This window comes from Salvelinus namaycush, unplaced genomic scaffold (genome assembly GCF_016432855.1).
Source record: "Salvelinus namaycush isolate Seneca unplaced genomic scaffold, SaNama_1.0 Scaffold527, whole genome shotgun sequence".
NCBI lineage: Eukaryota > Metazoa > Chordata > Actinopteri > Salmoniformes > Salmonidae > Salvelinus > Salvelinus namaycush.
In genome coordinates, this window is record NW_024061228.1 from 129733 (window position 1) to 157589 (window position 27857).

Below are 27857 nucleotides of genomic sequence, written 5' to 3' on the forward strand. Positions count from 1 at the left end.
ATGGAACCTTTTCCTGGTGCTGTGGAGGAGGCCCCGACCAGCACCAATTTTTCCGCTAGTGCAGACGACGACAGAGACTTTGGACTGGCAAGGGGGTCTGGAGGACTTGTTAGATTTTAACACTCCGAGCCTGGGGGAGTTTGAGGGGGTGGGAGGTAAAGCCCTCTACAACCTCTGCATTAAGGTTAGGAACATTAGGGTCCTAACAGGAGTGAAGGCACATCAGTGGCAGGGGGTATGTGGGGAGGAGAGTATGGTGGGTTTTAGATGGAGGGGGCTCTACAAACCCCCAGTACCAAAGAGGTCAGGGGACCTCCAGTGGAGGGTTCTACAAGGAGCCCTGGCCACTAACAGCTGGTTGGCACGGGTCGACCCAGGAGTCAGACAGAGGTGTCCTTTCTGTGTCATGAGTGAAACTGTGCATCATGTGTTTTCTGTGTACGCCAGGTTAATGTCATTAATGTCTCTGTTTTAATGTCTGTATACGCCGGGTTAATGTCATTAATGTCTCTGTTGTAATGTCTGTATACGCCAGGTTAATGTCATTAATGTCTCTATTGTAATGTCTGTATACGCCGGGTTAATGTCATTAATGTCTCTATTGTAATGTCTGTATACGCCAGGTTAATGTCATTAATGTCTCTATTGTAATGTCTGTATACGCCAGGTTAATGTCATTAATGTCTCTGTTGTAATGTCTGTATACGCCAGGTTAATGTCATTAATGTCTCTATTGTAATGTCTGTATACGCCAGGTTAATGTCATTAATGTCTCTGTTGTAATGTCTGTATACGCCAGGTTAATGTCATTAATGTCTCTATTGTAATGTCTGTATACGCCAGGTTAATGTCATTAATGTCTCTGTTGTAATGTCTGTATACGCCGGGTTAATGTCTCTATTGTAATGTCTGTATACGCCAGGTTAATGTCATTAATGTCTCTGTTGTAATGTCTGTATACGCCAGGTTAATGTCATTAATGTCTCTATTGTAATGTCTGTATACGCCAGGTTAATGTCATTAATGTCTCTGTTGTAATGTCTGTATACGCCAGGTTAATGTCATTAATGTTTCTGTTGTAATGTCTGTATACGCCGGGTTAATGTCATTAATGTCTCTGTTGTAATGTCTGTATACGCCGGGTTAATGTCTCTATTGTAATGTCTGTATACGCCAGGTTAATGTCATTAATGTCTCTATTGTAATGTCTGTATACGCCAGGTTAATGTCATTAATGTCTCTGTTTTAATGTCTGTATACGCCGGGTTAATGTCATTAATGTCTCTATTGTAATGTCTGTATACGCCAGGTTAATGTCATTAATGTCTCTGTTGTAATGTCTGTATACGCCAGGTTAATGTCATTAATGTCTCTATTGTAATGTCTGTATACGCCAGGTTAATGTCATTAATGTCTCTATTGTAATGTCTGTATACGCCAGGTTAATGTCATTAATGTCTCTGTTGTAATGTCTGTATACGCCAGGTTAATGTCATTAATGTCTCTATTGTAATGTCTGTATACGCCAGGTTAATGTCATTAATGTCTCTGTTGTAATGTCTGTATACGCCAGGTTAATGTCATTAATGTCTCTATTGTAATGTCTGTATACGCCAGGTTAATGTCATTAATGTCTCTGTTGTAATGTCTGTATACGCCAGGTTAATGTCATTAATGTCTCTATTGTAATGTCTGTATACGCCAGGTTAATGTCATTAATGTCTCTATTGTAATGTCTGTATACGCCAGGTTAATGTCATTAATGTCTCTGTTTTAATGTCTGTATACGCCGGGTTAATGTCATTAATGTCTCTGTTGTAATGTCTGTATACGCCAGGTTAATGTCATTAATGTCTCTATTGTAATGTCTGTATACGCCAGGTTAATGTCATTAATGTCTCTATTGTAATGTCTGTATACGCCGGGTTAATGTCATTAATGTCTCTGTTGTAATGTCTGTATACGCCAGGTTAATGTCATTAATGTCTCTATTGTAATGTCTGTATACGCCAGGTTAATGTCATTAATGTCTCTATTGTAATGTCTGTATACGCCAGGTTAATGTCATTAATGTCTCTATTGTAATGTCTGTATACGCCGGGTTAATGTCATTAATGTCTCTATTGTAATGTCTGTATACGCCAGGTTAATGTCATTAATGTCTCTATTGTAATGTCTGTATACGCCGGGTTAATGTCATTAATGTCTCTGTTGTAATGTCTGTATACGCCAGGTTAATGTCATTAATGTCTCTGTTGTAATGTCTGTATACGCCGGGTTAATGTCATTAATGTCTCTGTTGTAATGTCTGTATACGCCAGGTTAATGTCATTAATGTCTCTATTGTAATGTCTGTATACGCCAGGTTAATGTCATTAATGTCTCTGTTGTAATGTCTGTATACGCCAGGTTAATGTCATTAATGTCTCTATTGTAATGTCTGTATACGCCAGGTTAATGTCATTAATGTCTCTATTGTAATGTCTGTATACGCCGGGTTAATGTCATTAATGTCTCTATTGTAATGTCTGTATACGCCAGGTTAATGTCATTAATGTCTCTATTGTAATGTCTGTATACGCCGGGTTAATGTCTCTATTGTAATGTCTGTATACGCCAGGTTAATGTCATTAATGTCTCTGTTTTAATGTCTGTATACGCCAGGTTAATGTCATTAATGTCTCTGTTGTAATGTCTGTATACGCCAGGTTAATGTCATTAATGTCTCTATTGTAATGTCTGTATACGCCAGGTTAATGTCATTAATGTCTCTGTTGTAATGTCTGTATACGCCAGGTTAATGTCATTAATGTCTCTATTGTAATGTCTGTATACGCCAGGTTAATGTCATTAATGTCTCTATTGTAATGTCTGTATACGCCAGGTTAATGTCATTAATGTCTCTGTTGTAATGTCTGTATACGCCGGGTTAATGTCTCTATTGTAATGTCTGTATACGCCAGGTTAATGTCATTAATGTCTCTATTGTAATGTCTGTATACGCCAGGTTAATGTCATTAATGTCTCTATTGTAATGTCTGTATACGCCAGGTTAATGTCATTAATGTCTCTGTTGTAATGTCTGTATACGCCAGGTTAATGTCTCTATTGTAATGTCTGTATACGCCAGGTTAATGTCATTAATGTCTCTATTGTAATGTCTGTATACGCCAGGTTAATGTCATTAATGTCTCTGTTGTAATGTCTGTATACGCCGGGTTAATGTCTCTATTGTAATGTCTGTATACGCCAGGTTAATGTCATTAATGTCTCTATTGTAATGTCTGTATACGCCAGGTTAATGTCATTAATGTCTCTGTTGTAATGTCTGTATACGCCAGGTTAATGTCATTAATGTCTCTGTTGTAATGTCTGTATACGCCAGGTTAATGTCATTAATGTCTCTGTTGTAATGTCTGTATACGCCGGGTTAATGTCTCTATTGTAATGTCTGTATACGCCAGGTTAATGTCATTAATGTCTCTGTTGTAATGTCTGTATACGCCAGGTTAATGTCATTAATGTCTCTGTTGTAATGTCTGTATACGCCGGGTTAATGTCTCTGTTGTAATGTCTGTATACGCCAGGTTAATGTCATTAATGTCTCTATTGTAATGTCTGTATACGCCAGGTTAATGTCATTAATGTCTCTGTTGTAATGTCTGTATACGCCAGGTTAATGTCATTAATGTCTCTATTGTAATGTCTGTATACGCCAGGTTAATGTCATTAATGTCTCTGTTTTAATGTCTGTATACGCCAGGTTAATGTCATTAATGTCTCTATTGTAATGTCTGTATACGCCAGGTTAATGTCATTAATGTCTCTGTTGTAATGTCTGTATACGCCAGGTTAATGTCATTAATGTCTCTGTTTTAATGTCTGTATACGCCAGGTTAATGTCATTAATGTCTCTATTGTAATGTCTGTATACGCCGGGTTAATGTCATTAATGTCTCTATTGTAATGTCTGTATACGCCAGGTTAATGTCATTAATGTCTCTGTTTTAATGTCTGTATACGCCAGGTTAATGTCATTAATGTCTCTATTGTAATGTCTGTATACGCCAGGTTAATGTCATTAATGTCTCTGTTGTAATGTCTGTATACGCCAGGTTAATGTCATTAATGTCTCTGTTTTAATGTCTGTATACGCCGGGTTAATGTCATTAATGTCTCTATTGTAATGTCTGTATACGCCAGGTTAATGTCATTAATGTCTCTGTTGTAATGTCTGTATACGCCAGGTTAATGTCATTAATGTCTCTGTTGTAATGTCTGTATACGCCGGGTTAATGTCATTAATGTCTCTATTGTAATGTCTGTATACGCCAGGTTAATGTCATTAATGTCTCTGTTTTAATGTCTGTATACGCCAGGTTAATGTCATTAATGTCTCTATTGTAATGTCTGTATACGCCAGGTTAATGTCATTAATGTCTCTATTGTAATGTCTGTATACGCCAGGTTAATGTCATTAATGTCTCTGTTTTAATGTCTGTATACGCCGGGTTAATGTCATTAATGTCTCTATTGTAATGTCTGTATACGCCAGGTTAATGTCATTAATGTCTCTATTGTAATGTCTGTATACGCCAGGTTAATGTCATTAATGTCTCTATTGTAATGTCTGTATACGCCGGGTTAATGTCATTAATGTCTCTATTGTAATGTCTGTATACGCCAGGTTAATGTCATTAATGTCTCTGTTTTAATGTCTGTATACGCCAGGTTAATGTCATTAATGTCTCTATTGTAATGTCTGTATACGCCAGGTTAATGTCATTAATGTCTCTGTTGTAATGTCTGTATACGCCGGGTTAATGTCATTAATGTCTCTATTGTAATGTCTGTATACGCCAGGTTAATGTCATTAATGTCTCTGTTGTAATGTCTGTATACGCCAGGTTAATGTCATTAATGTCTCTATTGTAATGTCTGTATACGCCGGGTTAATGTCATTAATGTCTCTGTTTTAATGTCTGTATACGCCAGGTTAATGTCATTAATGTCTCTGTTGTAATGTCTGTATACGCCGGGTTAATGTCATTAATGTCTCTGTTGTAATGTCTGTATACGCCAGGTTAATGTCATTAATGTCTCTGTTGTAATGTCTGTATACGCCGGGTTAATGTCATTAATGTCTCTGTTGTAATGTCTGTATACGCCAGGTTAATGTCATTAATGTCTCTATTGTAATGTCTGTATACGCCGGGTTAATGTCATTAATGTCTCTGTTTTAATGTCTGTATACGCCAGGTTAATGTCATTAATGTCTCTGTTGTAATGTCTGTATACGCCGGGTTAATGTCATTAATGTCTCTGTTGTAATGTCTGTATACGCCAGGTTAATGTCATTAATGTCTCTGTTGTAATGTCTGTATACGCCGGGTTAATGTCATTAATGTCTCTGTTGTAATGTCTGTATACGCCGGGTTAATGTCATTAATGTCTCTGTTGTAATGTCTGTATACGCCAGGTTAATGTCATTAATGTCTCTATTGTAATGTCTGTATACGCCAGGTTAATGTCATTAATGTTTCTGTTGTAATGTCTGTATACGCCGGGTTAATGTCATTAAAGTCTCTGTTGTAATGTCTGTATACGCCAGGTTAATGTCATTAATGTCTCTGTTGGAATGTCTGTGAGTGAGATTGGGGGTGGAGTTTACTGTCGGGATGTTTAAAATGGGACACAGGTATTCGAATAAGGAAAAGGCCAAATGTATGTTGATGAATTTTCTGTTTGCTCAGTTGGTTATTTGACTAACAAGGAGGAACAGGGTCAAAGGTTGGGGGATAACAGACTCTTTACTATTATTTAATGGGATGGTCTCTGCGTGCCTTTGGGTGGAAGATAGGGTGGAGATATGGTGTGTGTGTTTGGTGGGGGGGGGTCATGTCTGTACAGCTGGGGAAGATGGGTAGGATATATGGTTGTAGAAGTGGTGAGGTTTTGGTTATCGTGTTGGTTTGTATCGTGGGGTAGAGGGCAAGGTGAGTATATAGCACAAGGAATATTTGGTTTTAACGGGGGGAGAGGTGGTGATGCTTTCATGAAATTAAATAAGGATGTATCATTAAAGACAGACACAGTCAAAAGTCTCTCTCTCTCTCTCTCTCTCTCTCTCTCTCTCTCTCTCTCTCTCTCTCACTCTGACCTCTCTCTCTCTACCCTTCTCTCTCTCTCTTTCTCTCTCTCTCTCTCTCTCTCTCGCTCTACCCTTCTCTCTCTCTCTCACTCTGACCTCTCTCTCTCTACCCTTCTCTCTCTCTCTTTCTCTCTCTCTCTCCCTCTCTCTCTCTACCCTTCTCTCTCTCTCTCTAAATTTTTTTTTTTTTTAACTATAACTAACTTATAACTAAATAACGGTCATCTTCACCATTACATCGGTACTACAACTACTATCATCATTACCACCACTACCACCACCACCATCATTAAACTGCTATCATTACCATTACCACCCATACCACTACTATTTGGAATGATAAACAACAATAATAATAGTAATAACAATAACAGTAATAACAATAACAGTCATAATAAGTAAGTTACTGCTTACTATGCAGATGTTATTATTCAGTGTCCCTCAGGCTATGGCAGGCAAATACATATTTGGCTGCAAAAGGAGCCATTGCTCCTTCGCCCATGAGTATTTTTAGTTTTTCCTCTGGGTTTAATAAGTTAAAATTTGGAATAAATGTAGTCATTTCTGTGAATAATGAATCTCTTGGTGAGGAATATTTATCACAGTAAAGGAGAAAGTGCATCTCTGTTTCTACCTCCCCTGTCGTGCAGTGACCACATACACGCTCCTCTTTGGGTAGCCATGTCTTTTTATGTCTGCCGGTTTCTATTGCCAATCGGTGGTCACTCAGCCTGTACTTGGTAATGATCTGTCTCTGCTTCGTATCTCTGACAGAGTAGAGATATTCAGCCAATTCATATTCTCTGTTTAGGGTCAGATAGCAATTTAGCCGGCTTTGGGATTTTGTTTCGTTTTTCCAATGTTGTATATATGAGTCCTTTGATTGGTTCATGATGTCTCTCTCTCTCTCTCTCTCTCTCTCTCTCTCTCTCTCTCTCTCTCTCTCTCTCTCTCTCTCTCTCTCTCTCTCTCTCTCTACCCTTCTCTCTCTCTCTCTCTCTACCCTTCTCTCTCACTCTGACCTCTCGCTCTCTCTCTACCCTTCTCTCTCTCTCTCTCTCTCTACCCTGCTCTCTCTCACGTGGGTTATATACAGTGAGCTCTAACAGCATTGGGACAGTGACACATTTGTTGTTGTTTTTGACTCTGTACTCCAAAACTTTGGATTTGAAATGACACGATGACTATGAGGTGAAAGGTCAGACTGTCAGCTTTAATTTGAAGAGGTTTTCATCCATATCGGGTGAACCGTTTGAAACTGGGACCAAAAGGTGGGCAACGTGCTTCATTATTGGCTACGGGGATATTAATATGCCTGAGGGGTTTGTGTGACTGGAATTCAAATCTCAACTGTCTGGACTCCAGCCCATCATCTACACATTAGTCTCTGTAAGATGACATGACAGTTGATAGACTTAAGCCTGGTCTGGAACTAAATGGGCTTTAGCTAAGTGTTCCGTAATATGTGATAGGCCTACAGAGATCATGTAATCCGTTGTGACCGTGATTCAGCTAACAGTATAATTAGTGATATTAATTAAGATTAGAAAAGTGAATTCCCCAAAACAAGGAGCGACACTTTCATTCCAACAACTGGCGAAAGTATCTCAGGTGTGTCTTGTGAAATAGATTTGATCTGGATGAGAATAACCTGTATTTCTAAAGGTTGTCAATGTGTGAAGCATGGTGCGCTCCTCAATCTCTCCTCTCCCTGCAGATTGAGGAGATAGTGACCCGTATCCAGGATGAGACCGAGGGCGTTCCCATCAGAACTGTCAAGAGCTTCCTGACCAAGATACCCAGCGTCGTCACAGGTGAGAGTGCAGCTGCGGCCGGCGTGTGTGTGTGTGTGTGTGTGTGTGTGTCTGTGTGTGTGTGTGTGTGTGTGTGTGTGTGTGTGTGTGTGTGTGTGTGTGTGTGTGTGTGTGTGTGTGTGTGTGTGTGTGTGTGTGTGTGTGTGTGTGTGTGTGTCTAGCCACGGCACCACCAAATAATTGATGGCCACTCTTATGATTCATCCCGTCTCAGGATCTATTACCTTAGTGGGCCATGAGCAGAGAGGCCTATCAATAAACACTATTACTCCACAGACACGCACACACACACATAGATACACACACACACACACACACATACATACACGGACACAGCGCAGAACCACAGGCCAGAAATCGAATAAATGATGTGGAAGGCAGCGCTTCTGTAGTCATTGTTTTCGTTCTCATTCTCTCTCTCTCTCTATCTCTCTATCCCAATTGCATTTTCCGATGCAGACAGTTCAAGGTTTTTTTTTTACAGGGGGAGGTTAATATTGAGTAAATAGTAACTACAGTTTATTCGCTCTGTGGTCTACCTCTGCCAAAGTAAAGAAAAGCTTACACCTACGTGTGTGTGTGTGTGTGTGTTGTTCATCTTCCATAACAGTCCTCTGTCTCTTGTCTCTACCAGGTGCAGACATAGTGCAGTGGCTGATGAAGAACCTAGCCATTGAGGATCCAGGTGGGTAAATGCTTTTTTGAAGCTTTGTATTCAATGGCAATTAAAGTTTTGTTTAAAGAATGTATTACATGTGTGATAGACCCTGCTAGGGCTCCCGAGTGGCGCAGTGGTCTAAGGCACAGTGCTAGAGGCGTCACTACAGTCCCTGGTTCGAATCCAGGCTGTATCACATCCGGCCGTGATTGGGAGTCCATATAGGGCGGCGCACAATTGGCCCAGCGTCGTCCGGGTTTGGCCGGGGTAGGCCGTCATTGTAAATAAGAATTTGTTCTTCACTGACTTGCCTAGTTAAATAAACTCTTAATAGAACATGTATTGCATGTTTGTAATTGTCTCTTCCTGGTTACTGTACATGGATATAGTTGAAGATAATGAGCTTTGTGTTTAAATACTGAAACATCTTAATAAGCAGGCAGTAAAGACGTGATAGACCCTTTATAAACTATTACTACCACGGGTGTTTACATGTAAGTAAATCGCTGACTGTGTCCCATTCTTTACCTTGCCCCACGTAGCTGAGGCCATACACATCGGGAGTCTGATTGCTGCTCAGGGATATCTCTTCCCCATCTCTGATCACGTTCTGTCACTCAAAGACGACGGAACCTTCTATCGCTTCCAGGTGAGCAGTAGGACCATATAAGGCCGCTTCCAGGTGAGTAGTAGGACCATATAAGGCAGCTTCCAGGTGAGTAGTAGGACCATATAAGGCAGCTTCCAGGTGAGCAGTAGGACCACATAAGGCAGCTTCCAGGTGAGCAGTAGGACCACATAAGGCAGCTTCCAGGTGAGCAGTAGGACCACATAAGGCAGCTTCCAGGTGAGCAGTAAGACCACATAAGGCAGCTTCCAGGTGAGCAGTAGGACCACATAAGGCAGCTTCCAGGTGAGCAGTAGGACCATATAAGGCAGCTTCCAGATGAGCAGTAGGACCATATAAGGCAGCTTCCAGGTGACCATCACCATAGGCTAAAGACATTTAATTTGATAAGGAAGCAAAAATGAGACAAAGAGGGATTACATTTGGTTCTGTGAATGTTCCCAGAACATTGCATTATGTTGTGGGAAAAGTGTAGGAACCTTCTCCCGTTAACAGCTAAAAACACAACATTTCATACATCTCTGCACTGCCAGTGAGTGAAACTGCACCAATGTGACCAGTTGTTCTCCCATGCACGTGTAGGCCACTTCCTACTCTCTTCCTCATGAGAGAAAAAAAATGAGAGAGCAAGACAGACATGGACAAGCGCTGTCTTGTGTTAATCTGAATGATAAGTATCAGACACTTTCCAGCTCAGTCCTGGAAGCGAGTCAAAACTCCCCTGATCCCTGAACCGTACCACACAATACCACATCCGCTAAGGTACTTCCTCTGTTTCTACACAGAGGATCCATGACCCCATTAAAAATGAACGGTGGAATATCCTGTGAAATATTTACCTCAACTGAACCCAAAGAGAGAACATTTAGGGGTCTGTATACACAAAGCCTCTCAGGAGGGCGCCGGAGAGGCTGGCTGCCGTTTTACCAATTGTGCTATTTTGTTTGTTTTTTTCACAGTGTTTGTAACTTACTTTGATTATAATGTTGATGCTTCCATCTCTTATGACCAAAAAGAGCTTCTGGATATCAGAACAGCGATTACTCACCTCAAACTGGACAAAGATGTTTCTTTAATGAGTCTGACAGGAAGGATAAAGTGTCTCTACCAGACAAGGCCCAAATCCCTGTCATTCACATGAAGAAAAGACGGAAATACAGGAGGCGCAGATCAGGGTGCCTTCTGAGAATTCGTTGGCGAGTGGGTAACCCGCCTCTACCATCTGTTCTATCAGCCAACGTGCAATCACTGGAGAATAAACTGGATGAGCTCCATTTGAGATTATCCTACCAACGGCACATAAAAATCTGAATCCTATGTTTCACTGAGTCGTGGCTGAACGACGACACGGATAATATACAGTTGGCTGTGTTTTCCGTGCATCGGCAGGACAGAGCAGCTAATTCTGGTAAAACGAGGGGTAACGGTGTGTGTCTATTTGTCAATAACAACTATTAAGGTAGTCTCGAGGTATTGCTCGCCTGAGGTAGAGTACCTCATGATAAGCTGTAGACCACACTATCTACCAAGAGAGTTTTCATCTATATTTTTCGTAGCTGTCTATTTACCACCACAAACTGACACTGGCACTAAGACCGACATCAACCAACTGGATAAGGCCATAAGAAAATGCTAATCCAGAAGTGACGCTACTAGGGGCCGGGGAACTTAATGCAGGAAAACTTAAATCCATTTTACTTAATTTCTACCAGCATGTCACATGATCAACCAGAGGAAAAAAAACTCTAGACCACCTTTACTCCACACACAGAGACGCATACAAAGCTCTCCCTCACCCTCCATTTGGAAAATCTGACCATAATTCTATTCTCCTGATTCCTGCTTACAAGCGAAAAACTAAAGCAGGAAGTACCGGCTCAATAAGGAAGTGGTCAGATGTTTTGCTAGACAGACTGTTTTGCTAGACAGACTGGATTCATCCAATGGCATGGAGGAGTATACCACCTCAGTCACCGGCTTCATCAATAAGTGCATCGACGACGTCTTCCCCACAGTGACCGTACGTACATATCCCAACCGGATTACAGGCAACATCCGCACCGAGCTAAAGGCTAGAGCTGTCGCTTTCAAGGAGCGTGACACCAATCCGGACGCTTATAAGAAATCCCGCTATGCCCTCAGACGAACCATCAAACAGGCAAAGCGTCAGTACAGGACTAAGACTAAATCCTACTACACCGGCTCTGACGCTCATCGGATGTGGCAGGACTTTCATATTATTATGGATACAAAGGAAAACCCATCCGCGAGCTGCCCAGTAACGCAAGCCTACCAGACGAGCTAAATGCCTTTTATGCTCGCTTCGAGGCAAGCAACACTTAAGCATGTATGAGAGCACCAGCTGTTCCGGACGACTGTGTGATCATGCTCTCCATAGCCGATGTGAGCAAGATCTTTAAACAGGTCAACATTCACAAGGCCAGATGGATTACCAGGACGTGTACTCAAAGCATGCGCGGACAACTGGCAAGTGTCATCACTGACATTTTCAACCTCTCCCTGACTGAGTCTGTAATACCTTCATGTTTCAAGCAGACCACCATAGTCCCTGTGCCCAAGGAAGGGAAGGTAACCTGCCTAAATGATTAGCACTCACGTCGGTAGCCATGAAGTGCTTTGAAAGGCTGGTCATGGCTCACATCAACACCGTTATCCCAGAAACCCAAGACCCACTCCAATTTGCATACCGCCCCAACAGATCCACAGATGATGCTATCTCTAATGCACTCCACACTGCCCTTTCCCACCTGGACAAAAGGAACACCTATGTGAGAATTCTATTCATTGACTACAGCTCAGCGTTCAACACCATAGTGCCCTCAAAGCTCATCACAAGGCTAAGGACCCTGGGACTAAACACCTCCCTCTGCAACTGGATCCTGAACTTCCTGACGGGCCGCCCCCAGGTGGTAAGGGTAGGCAACAACACATCTGCCGCGCTGATCCTCAACACGGGGGCCCCTCAGGGGTGTGTGCTTAGTCCCCTGCTGTACTCCCTGTTCACTTACGACTGTGTGGCCAAACACAACTCCAACACCATAATTAAGTTTGCTGACACCACAGTGGTGGTAGGCCTGATCACCGACAACAATGAGACAGCCTATAGGGAGGAGGTCAGAGACCTGGCAGTGTGGTGCCAGGACAACAACCTCTCCCTCAACATGAGCAAGATAAAGGAGATGATCATGGACTACAGGAAATGGAGGGCCGAACACTCTCCCATTCAAATCAAACTTTATTAGTCACATGCGCCGAATACAATAGGTGTAGACCTTACAGTGAAATGCTTACTTACAAGCCCATAACCAACAATGCAGTTTTACGATGTGAAATAATTAAGGAGCAGCAGTAAATAACAATAGCGGGGCCATGTACAGGGGTTCATTCACATCGACAGGGCTGTAGTGGAGCGGGTCGAGAGTTTAAAGTTCCTTGGTATCCACATCACCAACAAACTATCATGGTCCAAACACACTAAGAACGTTGTGAAGAGTGCACAACAATGCCTTTCCTCCTCAGGAGACTAAAAAGATTTGGCATGGGTCCCCAGAACATTCGGACCGGTTGCATCACCTCCTGGTATGGCAACTGCTTGGCATCCGACCATAAGGCGCTACAGAGGGTAGTGCGTACAGCCCAGTACATCGCTGGGGCCAAGTTTCCTGCCATCCAGGAACTATATACCAGGCAGTGTCAGAGGAAGGCCCAAAAAATTGTCAGACTACAGTCACCCAAGTCATAGACTGTTCTCTCTGCTACCGCACTGCAAGCGGTACCGGAGCACCAAGTCTAGGTCCAAAAGGCTCCTTAACAACTTCTAACACCAAGCTATAAGACTGCTGAACAATGAATCAAATGGCCACCCGGACTATTTCCCTTGACCCCCCCTCCCCTTTATTTTTACACTGCTGCTATTCGCTGTTTATTATCTATACATAGTCACCTTACCCCCACCTACATGTACAAATTACCTCGACTAACCTGTACCCCCGCACACTGACTCGGTACCAGTACCCCCTGTATATAGCCTCATTATTGTTATTTTATTGTGTTACTTAAAAATATATATATATTACTTTGGTTTAGTTAGTAAATATTTTCTTAACTCTGTTTTCTTTTTTGCATTGTTGGTTAAGGGCTTGTCAGGAAGCATTTCACGGTAAGGTCTACACCTGTTGTATTCAGCAGGTCTACAGCTGTTGTATTCAGCATTTCACGGTAAGGTCGACACCTGTTGTATTCAGCAGGTCGACACCTGTTGTATTCAGCATTTCACGGTAAGGTCGACACCTGTTGTATTCAGCAGGTCTACAGCTGTTGTATTCAGCATTTCACGGTAAGGTCGACACCTGTTGTATTCAGCATTTCACGGTAAGGTCGACACCTGTTGTATTCAGCATTTCACGGTGAGGTCGACACCTGTTGTATTCAGCATTTCACGGTAAGGTCGACACCTGTTGTATTCAGCATTTCACGGTAAGGTCGACACCTGTTGTATTCAGCATTTCACGGTAAGGTCGACACCTGTTGTATTCAGCATTTCACGGTAAGGTCGACACCTGTTGTATTCAGCATTTCACGGTAAGGTCGACACCTGTTGTATTCAGCATTTCACGGTAAGGTCGACACCTGTTGTATTCAGCATTTCACGGTAAGGTCGACACCTGTTGTATTCAGCATTTCACGGTAAGGTCGACACCTGTTGTATTCAGCATTTCACGGTAAGGTCGACACCTGTTGTATTCAGCATTTCACGGTAAGGTCGACACCTGTTGTATTCAGCATTTCACGGTAAGGTCGACACCTGTTGTATTCAGCATTTCACGGTAAGGTCGACACCTGTTGTATTCAGCATTTCACGGTAAGGTCGACACCTGTTGTATTCAGCAGGTCTACAGCTGTTGTATTCAGCATTTCACGGTAAGGTCGACACCTGTTGTATTCAGCAGGTCTACAGCTGTTGTATTCAGCATTTCACGGTAAGGTCGACACCTGTTGTATTCAGCATTTCACGGTAAGGTCGACACCTGTTGTATTCAGCAGGTCTACAGCTGTTGTATTCAGCATTTCACGGTAAGGTCGACACCTGTTGTATTCAGCATTTCACGGTAAGGTCGACACCTGTTGTATTCAGCATTTCACGGTGAGGTCGACACCTGTTGTATTCAGCATTTCACGGTAAGGTCGACACCTGTTGTATTCAGCATTTCACGGTAAGGTCGACACCTGTTGTATTCAGCATTTCACGGTAAGGTCGACACCTGTTGTATTCAGCATTTCACGGTAAGGTCGACACCTGTTGTATTCAGCATTTCACGGTAAGGTCGACACCTGTTGTATTCAGCATTTCACGGTAAGGTCGACACCTGTTGTATTCAGCATTTCACGGTAAGGTCGACACCTGTTGTATTCAGCATTTCACGGTAAGGTCGACACCTGTTGTATTCAGCATTTCACGGTAAGGTCGACACCTGTTGTATTCAGCATTTCACGGTAAGGTCGACACCTGTTGTATTCAGCATTTCACGGTAAGGTCGACACCTGTTGTATTCAGCATTTCACGGTAAGGTCGACACCTGTTGTATTCAGCATTTCACGGTAAGGTCGACACCTGTTGTATTCAGCATTTCACGGTAAGGTCGACACCTGTTGTATTCAGCATTTCACGGTAAGGTTTACACCTGTTGTATTCAGCATTTCACGGTAAGGTCGACACCTGTTGTATTCAGCATTTCACGGTAAGGTCGACACCTGTTGTATTCAGCATTTCACGGTAAGGTCGACACCTGTTGTATTCAGCATTTCACGGTAAGGTCGACACCTGTTGTATTCAGCATTTCACGGTAAGGTTTACACCTGTTGTATTCAGCATTTCACGGTAAGGTCGACACCTGTTGTATTCAGCATTTCACGGTAAGGTCGACACCTGTTGTATTCAGCATTTCACGGTAAGGTTTACACCTGTTGTATTCAGCATTTCACGGTAAGGTCGACACCTGTTGTATTCAGCATTTCACGGTAAGGTCGACACCTGTTGTATTCAGCATTTCACGGTAAGGTCGACACCTGTTGTATTCAGCATTTCACGGTAAGGTCGACACCTGTTGTATTCAGCATTTCACGGTAAGGTCGACACCTGTTGTATTCAGCATTTCACGGTAAGGTCGACACCTGTTGTATTCAGCATTTCACGGTAAGGTCGACACCTGTTGTATTCAGCATTTCACGGTAAGGTCGACACCTGTTGTATTCAGCATTTCACGGTAAGGTCGACACCTGTTGTATTCAGCATTTCACGGTAAGGTCGACACCTGTTGTATTCAGCATTTCACGGTAAGGTCGACACCTGTTGTATTCAGCATTTCACGGTAAGGTCGACACCTGTTGTATTCAGCATTTCACGGTAAGGTCGACACCTGTTGTATTCAGCATTTCACGGTAAGGTCGACACCTGTTGTATTCAGCATTTCACGGTAAGGTCGACACCTGTTGTATTCAGCATTTCACGGTAAGGTCGACACCTGTTGTATTCAGCATTTCACGGTAAGGTCGACACCTGTTGTATTCAGCATTTCACGGTAAGGTCTACACCTGTTGTATTCAGCATTTCACGGTAAGGTCGACACCTGTTGTATTCAGCATTTCACGGTAAGGTCGACACCTGTTGTATTCAGCATTTCACGGTAAGGTCGACACCTGTTGTATTCAGCATTTCACGGTAAGGTCGACACCTGTTGTATTCAGCATTTCACGGTAAGGTCGACACCTGTTGTATTCAGCATTTCACGGTAAGGTCGACACCTGTTGTATTCAGCATTTCACGGTAAGGTCGACACCTGTTGTATTCAGCATTTCACGGTAAGGTCGACACCTGTTGTATTCAGCATTTCACGGTAAGGTCGACACCTGTTGTATTCAGCATTTCACGGTAAGGTCGACACCTGTTGTATTCAGCATTTCACTGTAAGGTTTACACCTGTTGTATTCAGCATTTCACTGTAAGGTTTACACCTGTTGTATTCAGCATTTCACTGTAAGGTTTACACCTGTTGTATTCAGCATTTCACTGTAAGGTTTACACCTGTTGTATTCAGCATTTCACGGTAAGGTCTACTACACCTGTTGTATTCAGCATTTCACGGTAAGGTCGACACCTGTTGTATTCAGCATTTCACTGTAAGGTTTACACCTGTTGTATTCAGCATTTCACGGTAAGGTCGACACCTGTTGTATTCAGCATTTCACTGTAAGGTTTACACCTGTTGTATTCGGCATTTCACGGTAAGGTTTACACCTGTTGTATTCAGCATTTCACGGTAAGGTTTACACCTGTTGTATTCAGCATTTCACGGTAAGGTCGACACCTGTTGTATTCAGCATTTCACTGTAAGGTTTACACCTGTTGTATTCAGCATTTCACGGTAAGGTCGACACCTGTTGTATTCAGCATTTCACTGTAAGGTTTACACCTGTTGTATTCAGCATTTCACGGTAAGGTTTACACCTGTTGTATTCAGCATTTCACGGTAAGGTTTACACCTGTTGTATTCAGCATTTCACGGTAAGGTTTACACCTGTTGTATTCAGCATTTCACGGTAAGGTCGACACCTGTTGTATTCAGCATTTCACGGTAAGGTCGACACCTGTTGTATTCAGCATTTCACGGTAAGGTCGACACCTGTTGTATTCAGCATTTCACTGTAAGGTCGACACCTGTTGTATTCAGCATTTCACGGTAAGGTCGACACCTGTTGTATTCAGCATTTCACGGTAAGGTCGACACCTGTTGTATTCGGCGTTTCACGGTAAGGTCGACACCTGTTGTATTCAGCATTTCACGGTAAGGTCGACACCTGTTGTATTCAGCATTTCACGGTAAGGTCGACACCTGTTGTATTCAGCATTTCACGGTAAGGTCGACACCTGTTGTATTCAGCATTTCACGGTAAGGTCGACACCTGTTGTATTCAGCATTTCACGGTAAGGTCGACACCTGTTGTATTCAGCATTTCACGGTAAGGTCGACACCTGTTGTATTCGGCGCATGTGACTAATACAATGTGATTTGATTTGATCTAGGATCAGGTGCCATATAATCCATATAATGTTACTCCCAGAAGGCTCAGAGACCTTCACAGAGGGAAAACAGAACACTTGAATATGTTCTAAATGGCAATCTATTCCCTATACTGTGTAGTGCACTACATTTGACCAGAGGTCTATGGGCCCTGGTCAAAAGTAGTGCACTACATAGGGAATAGTGCGCCAATTTGGGATGCACTCCAAATGCAATTTCAACTCCTGCCTACTCCACTCGCTGTGCAGATTACATGATAGCAATAAATGAATTCATGCCAGCCCCTTTTTATCTGTCTGAAGTTTTCACAGCATGACACACGTCTCTTGGAAAGCAGTCTACTGTATATATATCTTTCTGTTGAATCAACTATATATCTTTACAAATGGACAGATTTTTTACTGTTAAGTTATTGACTAATATTGTCCCCGTGCTTCTCTGCACACCTCTCTTCTTTCTATTCCTCTCCTAACTATTCCTCCCGTCATCCTCACTCCTCTGTCCAAACGTCTCTCCGTTCTCCATCCCTCTGACTCCTCAGGCTCCATATTTCTGGCCTTCTAACTGTTGGGAGCCAGAGAACACAGACTATGGTAAGTTCATAGAAATGGAATTACTAGAACAGAAATTCCCCTTTCAAATCAATGCTCTGTGACGGATGGAAATTCTATGTCTATAGTAAGTCATTCACTATAGGTAGTGGTGGGGAAAAAATACCCTAAAAGAAAATGACTCAAGTAAAAGTGGAAAGTCTCTAAAATATACTTAAGTATCAAAATTAAAAGTATAAATGATTTCAAATTCCTTGTAGTAAGAGACCCAGACGGCACAATCGTCTTGTTTTTTAAAAACATTTATGGATAGCCAGGTGTAACAGTATAACTTTAGACCGTCCCCTCGCCCCGACACGGGCGCGAACCAGGGACCTTCTGCACACATCAACAACAGTCGCCCACGAAGCGTCGTTACCCATCGCTCCACAAAAGCCGCGGCCCTTGCAGAGCAAGGGGAAACACTACTTCTAGGTTTCAGAGCAAGTGACGTAACTGATTGAAACGCTATTAGCGCGTACCCGCTAACTAGCTAGCCATTTCACATCCGTTACACTCACCCCCCTTTCAACCTCCTCCTTTTCCGCAGCAACCAGTGATCCGGGTCAACAGCATCAATGTAACAGTATAACTTTAAACCGTCCCCTCGCCCCAACACGGGCGCGAACCAGGGACCCTCTGCACACATCAACAACAGTCGCCCACGAAGCGTCGTTACCCATCGCTCCACAAAAGCCGCGGCCCTTGCAGAGCAAGGGGAAACACTACTTCTAGGTTTCAGAGCAAGTGACATAACTGATAGAAACGCTATTAGCGCGTACCCGCTAACTAGCTAGCCATTTCACATCCGTTACACAGGGGCACACTTCAACAGTCAGACATCATTCACAAATGAAGCATTTGTGTTCAGTGAGTCTGCCAGATCAGAGGCAGTAGGGATGACCAGGGATGTTCTCTTGATAAGTGTGTGAATTAGACCATTTTCCTGTCCTGCTAAGCATTCGAAATGTAAGAGATGAGTAGGGGGGTGTTGGAGGGATGGGAGATGAGTGTGGGGGGGGGGGGGGGGGGGGGGGTGTTGGAGGGATGGGAGATGGGGGGGGGGGTGTTGGAGGGATGGGAGATGAGTGTGGGGGGGGGGGTGTTGGAGGGATGGGAGATGGGGGGGTGTTGGAGGGATGGGAGATGGGGGGTGTTGGAGGGATGGGAGATGGGGGGGGTGTTGGAGGGATGGGAGATGAGTGGGGGGGGGTGTTGGAGGGATGGGAGATGGGGGGGTGTTGGGGGGATGGGAGATGAGTGGGGGGGTGTTGGAGGGATGGGAGATGAGTGGGGGGGGGGGTGTTGGAGGGATGGGAGATGAGTGGGGGGGGTGTTGGAAGGATGGGAGATGAGTGGGGGGGGTGTTGGAGGGATGGGATATGAGTGGGGGGGTGTTGGAGGGATGGGAGATGAGTGGGGGGGTGTTGGAGGGATGGGAGATGGGGGGGGTGTTGGAGGGATGGGAGATGGGGGGGGGGTGTTGGGGGATGGGAGATGAGTGGGGGGGTGTTGGAGGGATGGGAGATGGGGGGAGAGTGGGGGGTGTTGGAGGGATGGGAGATGAGTGGGGGGGGGGTGTTGGAGGGATGGGAGATGGGGGGGTGTTGGAGGGATGGGAGATGGGGGGAGAGTGGGGGGGTGTTGGAGGGATGGGAGATGTGGGGGGGTGTTGGAGGGATGGGAGATGAGTGGGGGGGGGGGGTTGGAGGGATGGGAGATGGGGGGTGTTGGAGGGATGGGAGATGAGGAGAGAGTGGGGGGGGGGGGGGGGGGTGTTGGAGGGATGGGAGATGAGGGGAGATGGGGGGACAGTGGGATGGATGGATGTGGGGAGAGGGAGAGAGAGAAGAGAAGGTAAGAGCGATGAAGGTAGCTGGCGAGGAAGGGATGGGATGGTGGAGAGGGAGAGATAGTGATGGATGGATGGAGAGGGAGAGATAGTGATGGATGGAGAGGGAGAGATAGTGATGGATGGATGGAGAGGGAGAGATAATGATGGAGGGATGGATGGGTGGAGAGGGAGGGATAGTGATGGATGGATGGAGAGGGAGTGATGGATGGATGGATGGGTGGAGAGGAAGAGATAGTGAGGGATGGATGGAGAGGGAGAGATAGTGAGGGATGGGTGGAGAGGGAGAGATAGTGAGGGATGGATGGAGAGGGAGAGATAGTGAGGGATGGATGGAGAGGGAGAGATAGTGATGGAGGTATGGAGAGGGAGAGATAGTGAGGGATGGATGGAGAGGGAGAGATAGTGATGGAGGGATGGATGGGTGGGTGGAGAGGGAGAGATAGTGAGGGATGGATGGAGAGGGAGAGATAGTGAGGGATGGGTGGAGAGGGAGAGATAGTGAGGGATGGGTGGAGAGGGAGAGATTGTGAGGGATGGATGGAGAGGGAGAGATAGTGAGGGATGGATGGAGAGGGAGAGATAGTGAGGGATGGGTGGAGAGGGAGAGATTGTGAGGGATGGATGGAGAGGGAGAGCGATAGGGATGGTTGGATTGAAGGGATTTACAGAACCACTAATAAGGCTCAGTCTAAGGTCTCTCTCTCTCCTGCCCTCTCTTTCTTGCTCTCTCTCTCACTCTCTCTTCTCTTTCTCTCTCTCCCCTCTCTTTCTCTCTCCCCTCTTTCTCTGTCCCTCACCCCCTCTCTCTCCTCTTTCTCTCTCCCCTCTCTTTCTCTCTCCCCTCTTTCTCTGTCCCTCACCCCTCTTTCTCTCTCTCCCCTCTCTTTTTCTCTCCCCTCTTTCTCTGTCCCTCACCCCTCTCTCTCTCTCTCCCCCCCCCCCCCCCCCCCCCTTTCCATCTCCTCCAGCTATCTATCTGTGCAAGAGGACCATGCAGAACAAGACTCGTTTGGAGCTGGCTGATTACGAGGCGGTGAGTACTTTCCAAATGGCACGCTGTATCCTACACAGTGCAATACTTTAGTATCTATAGATTATAGTATCAGACAATATGACTGTCTGACTGTAACTGGAAACACGACACAATGTGTTTTCCTCCATTTCAATAAGCCCTGGCTGATACACGTAGTGAAACCAGCCAACATAAACCTCAAGGTTCAGTTGATTTGCAATTTGACACTCTGCTAGGTGGCTGTGGGTGGTGGTGCTCATCTTCCTCTCTCTCTCTCTCTCTCTCTCTCTCTCTCTCTCTCTCTCTCTCTCTCTCCCTCGATCTCCCCCATCCTCTCTCTCCCTCTATCCCGCTCCTCCCTACCACCCCTCTCTCTCTCTCTCCCTCGCTCTCCCCCATCCTCTCCATCCCTTTATCCCTCTCCCCCCTAACACCTCTCTCTTTCTCCCTTTATCCCTCTCCCCCCTACTGTCTCCCTCCCTCCCTCTCCCCCATCCTCTCTCTCCCTCCCTCCCTCTCCCCCATCCTCTCCCTCCCTTTATCCCTCTCCCCATCCTCTCCCTCCCTTTATCCCTCTCCCCCTACCACCTCTCTCTTTCTCCCTTTATCCCTCTCCCCCCTACTGTCTCCCTCCCTCCCTCTCCCCCATCCTCTCTCTCCCTCCCTCCCTCTCCCTATCCCTCCCACCTCCCTCTCTCCTCCCTCCCTCCCTCTCCCTATCCCTCCCTCCCTCCCTCCCCTACCACCTCTCTCTCTCTCCCTCCCTCCCTCTCCCTATCCCCTCCCGCTCTCTCTCCCCCCTACCACCTCTCTCCCCCACTCCCTCCCTCCCCCCTCTTCCCATCCATCCATCCACCCCCCTCCCTCCCTCCCCCACTCCCTCCCTCCCCCCTCTTCCCATCCATCCATCCATCCATCCACCCCCCTCCCTCCCTCCCCCACTCCCTCCCTCCCTCCCCCACCACCTCTCTCCCCCACTCCCTCCCTCCCTCCCTCCCCCACCACCTCTCTCCCCCACTCCCTCCCTCCCTCCCTCCCCCACCACCTCTCTCCCCTACTCCCTCCCTCCCCCTCCCCCTCCCCCTCCCTCCCCCACTCCCTCCCTCCCCCCTCCTTCTCTCCATTAATCAGGAGAACCTAGCCAGACTACAGAGAGCCTTCACTAGGAAGTGGGAGTTTGTCTTCATGCAGGCCGAGGCTCAGGTCAAGTAAGTAAAGTCGTCGTGTGTGTGTGTGTGTGTGTGTGTGTGTGTGTGTGTGTGTGTGTGTGTGTGTGTGTGTGTGTGTGTGTGTGTGTGTGTGTGTGTGTGTGTGTGTGTGTGTGTGTGTGTGTGTGTGTGTGTGTGTGCGCGTGCGTGCATGTGTGTGTGTGTGACTCAACCGCCTCTTCTTTATGAGCCAGACGTCCCTCCTAATTTGACTGGTCATGAAAACCTGTTCTGACTATCAGATGCCGTTTTACACCCTCCATTGTGAACACCTTAATTAGGAACAACAAGAATCAGGAATCATGGGAGGAGAGACAGGAATTTGTCTCAAATGACACCCTACACTGCATTACTGGTGAAAAGTAGTGCACCATATAGGGAATAGGATGCCAATTGGTACAGAGACAGGGTGCAGTGTGGAGCGCTGAGCGAGCGTCGGGGTGTGTGTGTGTGTGTGTGTGTGTGTGTGTGTGTGTGTGTGCGTGCGTGCGTGCGTGCGTGCGTGCGTGCGTGCGTGCGTGCGTGCGTGCGTGCGTGCGTGCGTGCGTGCGTGCGTGCGTGCGTGCGTGCGTGCGTGCGTGCGTGCGTGCGTGCGTGCGTGCGTGCGTGCGTGCGTGCGTGCGTGCGTGCGTGCGTGCGTGCGTGCGTGCGTGCGTGCGTGTGAGAGCGTCAGTGTACAGCTCTGTGTAAATGCCAGTTATATAAGGGGAAAGTGGCACCGATGGAAATTCATTTGCTGTGCTCTGCTCTGAGGCAGGGAGTCAGGCCGCAACTTCGGGAGATTCTTCTGTTCTTCTTAATACGACGACTGTGTGTGTGTGTGTGTGTGTGTGTGTGTGTGTGTGTGTGTGTGTGTGTGTGTGTGTGTGTGTGTTTTCTTTTTGATACATTTCAAAGTGTATTGTATTTGTGTAGAGGTTTTTCTATTAGAAATTAAACACCCTTAGGCTATGTCTAACACTCTTCTTCTCTCCCTCCCTCTTCTCTCTCTCCTTCCCTCCCTCTTCTCTCTCTCCCTCCCTCCTTCCCTATTCTCTCTCTCCGTCCCTATTCTCTCTCTCTCCCTCCCTCCCTCTTCTCTCTCTCCTTCCCTCCCTCTTCTCTCTCTCCTTCCCTCCATATTCTCTCTCTCCCTCCCACCCTATTCTCTCTCTCCTTCCCTCCCTCTTCTCTCTCTCCTTCCCTCCCTCTTCTCTCTCTCCCTCCCTCCCTATTATCTCTCTCCCTCCCTCCCTCATCTCTCTCTCCCTCCTTTCTTTCTTTCTTTCTTTCTTTTCTCTTTCTTTCTCCATCTCCCTCTTCCCCTCCCTCTTTCTTTCTTTCTCTCTCTCTCTCGCTCTCTCTCTCTCTCTCTTCCTCCCTCCCTTCCTCTCCTCCTCCAGGATCGACACGAAAAAGGATAGAATTGAGAGGAAGATTCTAGACAGTCAAGAAAGAGCTTTCTGGGATGTCCATAGACCTGTGGTATGTGCGTGTGTGCGTTTTGAAATATTTCTGTACCTGGACTTGCCCAATAACACTCAATTTCTATTTTGAAAATCTTTCCTTATGCCTGCTGGTCCTCTATAATCTACAGCCAGGTTGTGTGAACACCACAGAGATGGACATCAGGAAATGCAGACGTATGAAGAACCCACAGAGAGTCAAGAAGGTACGGACAGGAAGGACTAGATTCACTAGACTGTGGACAGAACTATAGGTTGGTGTTGTGGGTGGGTCCCAAGACAAAGTCAAAAACTTTACAAAAAACGTCGTTTGGAAACCCATTATTGAGGAATGGGATAGTAACATGCTTATTCTTCTCTCTCCTGTCTTCTCCTTTATTCCTATCTCCTTCCCCCTGTCCAGTCAGTGTATGGACTGATAGAGGAGGGTCAGTCACAGAGCCCGGTACACACACCCTCACAACTAGCCAGGAAAGGCACCAAAGAGGACGTGGAGAAAGAGGTACTTCTGTGTGTTCTATTAGATGTTGGATGTTCTATTAGATGTTGGATGTTCTATTAGATGTTGGATGTTCTATTGGATGTTCTATTAGATGTTGGATGTTCTATTAGATGTTGGATGTTCTATTAGATGTTCTATTGGATGTTCTATTGGATGTTCTATTGGATGTTCTATTGAATGTTGGATGTTCTATTAGATGTTGGATGTTCTATTGGATGTTCTATTGGATGTTCTATTGGATGTTCTATTGGATGTTGATGTTCTATTAGATGTTCTATTAGATGCTCGATTGGAGGTTATTTTGGATGTTCTATTGGATGTTTTATTGGATGTTCTATTAGATGTTTTATTGGACGTTGGATGTTCTATTGGATGTTCTTTTGGATGTTAGATTTTCTATTAGATGTTCTATTGGATAGTGTATGTTATATTGGAGGTTCTATTGGATGTTGTATTGAATGTTGGATGTTATGTTGGATGTTCTATTAGATGTTGGATGTTCTATTGGATGTTGTATTGGATGTTGTATTGGATGTTCTATTAGATGTTCTTTTGGATATTCTATTAGATGTTCTATTGGATGTTGGATGTTCTATTAGATGTTCTTTTGGATATTCTATTAGATGTTCTATTGGATGTTGGATGTTCTATTAGATGTTCTTTTGGATGTTCTATTAGATGCTCTATTGGAGGTTATTTTGGATGTTCTATTGGATGTTCGATGTTCTATTAGATGTTCTATTGGATGTTCTATCGGATGTTGGATTTTCTCTTAGATGTTCTATTGGATGTTCTATTGGATGTTGGATGTTTTATTGGATATTGGATTTTCTATTAGATGTTCTATTGGATGTTGGATTTTCTATTAGATGTTCTATTGGATGTTTTATTGGATGTTGGATGTTTTATTGGATATTGGATTTTCTATTAGATGTTCTTTTGGATGTTCTATTAGATGTTCCATTCGATATTGGAGGTTCTATTGGAGGTTCTATTGGATGTTGGATGTTCTATTAGATGTTCTTTTGGATGTTCTATTAGATGCTCTATTGGAGGTTATTTTGGATGTTCTATTAGATGTTCTTTTGGATGTTCTATTAGATGCTCTATTGGAGGTTATTTTGGATGTTCTATTGGATGTTCGATGTTCTATTAGATGTTCTACTGGATGTTCTATTGGATGTTCTATTGGATGTTGGGTTTTCTCTTAGGTGTTCTATTGGATGTTCTCTTACATGTTCTATTGGATGTTGATGTTCTATTATATGTTCTATAACATGTTTTATTGGATGTTGAATGTTCTATTGAATGTTCTTTTGGATGTTGGATTTTCTATTAGATGTTCTATTGGATATTCTATTAGATGTTCCAATGGATATTGGATGTTATATGGGAGGTTCTTTGGATGTTCTATTTGATTTTCTATTGGATGTTGGATGTTCTATTGGATGTTCTATTGGATATTGGATTTTATATTGGAGGTTCTTTTGGATGTTCTATTAGATGCTCAATTGGAGGTTCTATTGGATTTTCTATTGGATGTTGGATGTTCTATTGGATGTTCTTTTGGATGTTTTATTAGATGTTCTATTAGCTGTTCTATTAGATGTTTTATTGGATGTTGGATGTTCTATTGGATGTTCTTTTGGATGTTAGATTTTCTATTAGATGTTCTATTGGATGTTCTATTAGATGTTCTATTTGATATTGTATGTTATATTGAAGGTTCTATTCGAGGTTCAATTAGATGTTGGATGTTCTATTAGATGCTCTATTGGAGGTTCTATTGGAGGTTATATTAGATGTTCTATTGGATGTTTTATTGGAGGTTCTATTGGATGTTCTTTTGGATGTTGGATATTCTATTGGATGTTCTATTAGATGTTGGATGTTCTATTGGATGTTATGTTGGATATGTTCTATTGGATGTTCTATTGGATGTTGAATTGGATGTTCTATTAGATGTTGAATGTTCTATTGGATGGTGGATGTTCTATTGGATTTTCTATTGGATGTTGTATGTTCTATTAGATGCTCTATTGGAGGTTCTATTGGATGTTCTATTAGATGTTGGATGTTCTATTGGATGTTCTATTGGATGTGGGATGTTCTATTGGATGTTCTGTTAGATGTTGGATGTTCTATTGGATGTTCTATTGGATGTTCTATTGGATGTTGGATGTTCTATTGGATGTTCTGTTAGATGTTGGATGTTCTGTTAGATGTTCTATTGGATGTTGGATGTTCTATTGGATGTTCTATTGGATATTCTATTGGATGTTGCATTGGATGTTGTATTGGATGTTGTATTGGATGTTCTATTAGATGTTCTTTTGGATGTTCTATTAGATGTTCTATTGGATGTTATATTAGATGTTATACTATATGTTCTATTGGATGTTCTTTTGGATGTTCTATTGGATGTTGGATGTTCTATTGGATGTTCTATTGGATATTGGATTTTATATTGGGGGTTCTTTTGGATGCTCAATTGGAGGTTCTATTGGATTTTCTATTGGATGTTGGATGTTCTATTGAATGTTCTTTTGGATGTTTTATTAGATGTTCTATTAGCTGTTCTATTAGATTCAGAGGACATTCAGAGACTTTTTCTGAAGCCACTCCTGCATTGTCTTGGCTGTGTGCTTAGGGTCGTTGTCCTGTTGGAAGGTGAACCTTCGCCCCAGTCTGAGGTCCTGAGTGCTCTGGAGCAGGTTTTCACCAAGGATCTTTTTGTACTTTGCTCCGTTCATCTTTCCCTCAACCCTGACTAGTCTCCCAGTCCCTGCCGCTGAAAAACATCCCCACAGCATGATGCTGCCACCGCCACGCTTCACAGTAGGGATGGTGCCAGGTTTCCTCCAGACGTGACGCTTGGCATTCAGGCCAAAGAGTTCAATCTTGGTTTCATCAGACCAGAGAATCTTGTTTCTCATGGTCTGAGAGACTTTAGGTGCCTTTTGGCAAACTCCAAGTGGGTTGTCATGTGCCTTTTACTGAGGAATGGTTTCCTTCTGGCCACTTTACCATAAAGGCCTGATTGGTGGAGTGCTGCAGAGATGGTTGTCCTTCTGGAAGGTTCTCCCATCTCCACAGAGGAACTCTGGAGCTCTTTCAGAGTGACCATCGAGTTCTTGGTCACCTCTCTGACCAAGACTCTTCTCCCCCGATTGCTCAGTTTTTCCAGGCCGCCACCTCTTGGAAGAGTCTTTGTGGTTCCAAACTTCTTCCATTTAAAATTGATGGGGGCCACTATGTTCTTGGGGACTTTCAATGCTGCAGAAATGTTTTGGTACCCTTCCCCAGATATGTGCCTCGACACAATCCTGTCTCGGAGCTCTACGACAATTCCTTCAACCTCATGGCTTGGTTTTTTCTCTGACATGCACTGTCAACTGTGGGACCTTATATAGACAGGTGTGTGCCTTTCCAAATCATGTCCAATCAATTGCATTTACCACAGGTGGACTCTAAGTTATAGAAACATCTCAAGGATGGTCAATGGAAAACGAAAGCACCTGAGCTCAATTTCGAGTCTCATAGCAAAGGGCCTGAATACTTATGCAAATAAGGTATTTCAGTTTTTAGATTTTTTTTATACATTTGCAAAAAAATCTAAAAAACATTTTTTGCTTTGTCATTATGGGGTATTGTGATGTCTTTGTGTGTAGATTGATCAGGGAATAAAATGTATTAAATCCATTTTAGAAATAGGCTGTAACGTAACAAAATATGAAAAAATTGTCAAGAGGTCTGAATACTTTCCGAATGCAAAAATTAGAAACCAGTTTGAATCATAATCGATGAATAATGATGACTCTTCTCCTCCTCAGATTGTGTTTCTTAACAGCCAGTTGGACCGACACTGTATAAAGGTTTCTAAAGTCGCTGAGAG

At 44.1% G+C, this 27857-nt stretch overlaps 1 protein-coding gene across 1 annotated transcript; it reads left to right on the forward strand.

The window, feature by feature from the left end:
* LOC120041754 (regulator of G-protein signaling 6-like) lies at positions 1–27857 on the forward strand (the record flags this gene model as incomplete). The annotated part of the gene is made up of 11 exons (XM_038986617.1): positions 1–87; positions 7869–7965; positions 8600–8650; positions 9166–9272; positions 17892–17943; positions 20764–20828; positions 21939–22015; positions 23398–23479; positions 23592–23666; positions 23864–23962; positions 27796–27857. Coding segments are annotated over exons 1-11 (854 nt in total), but the record flags the coding sequence as incomplete, so codon positions are not given.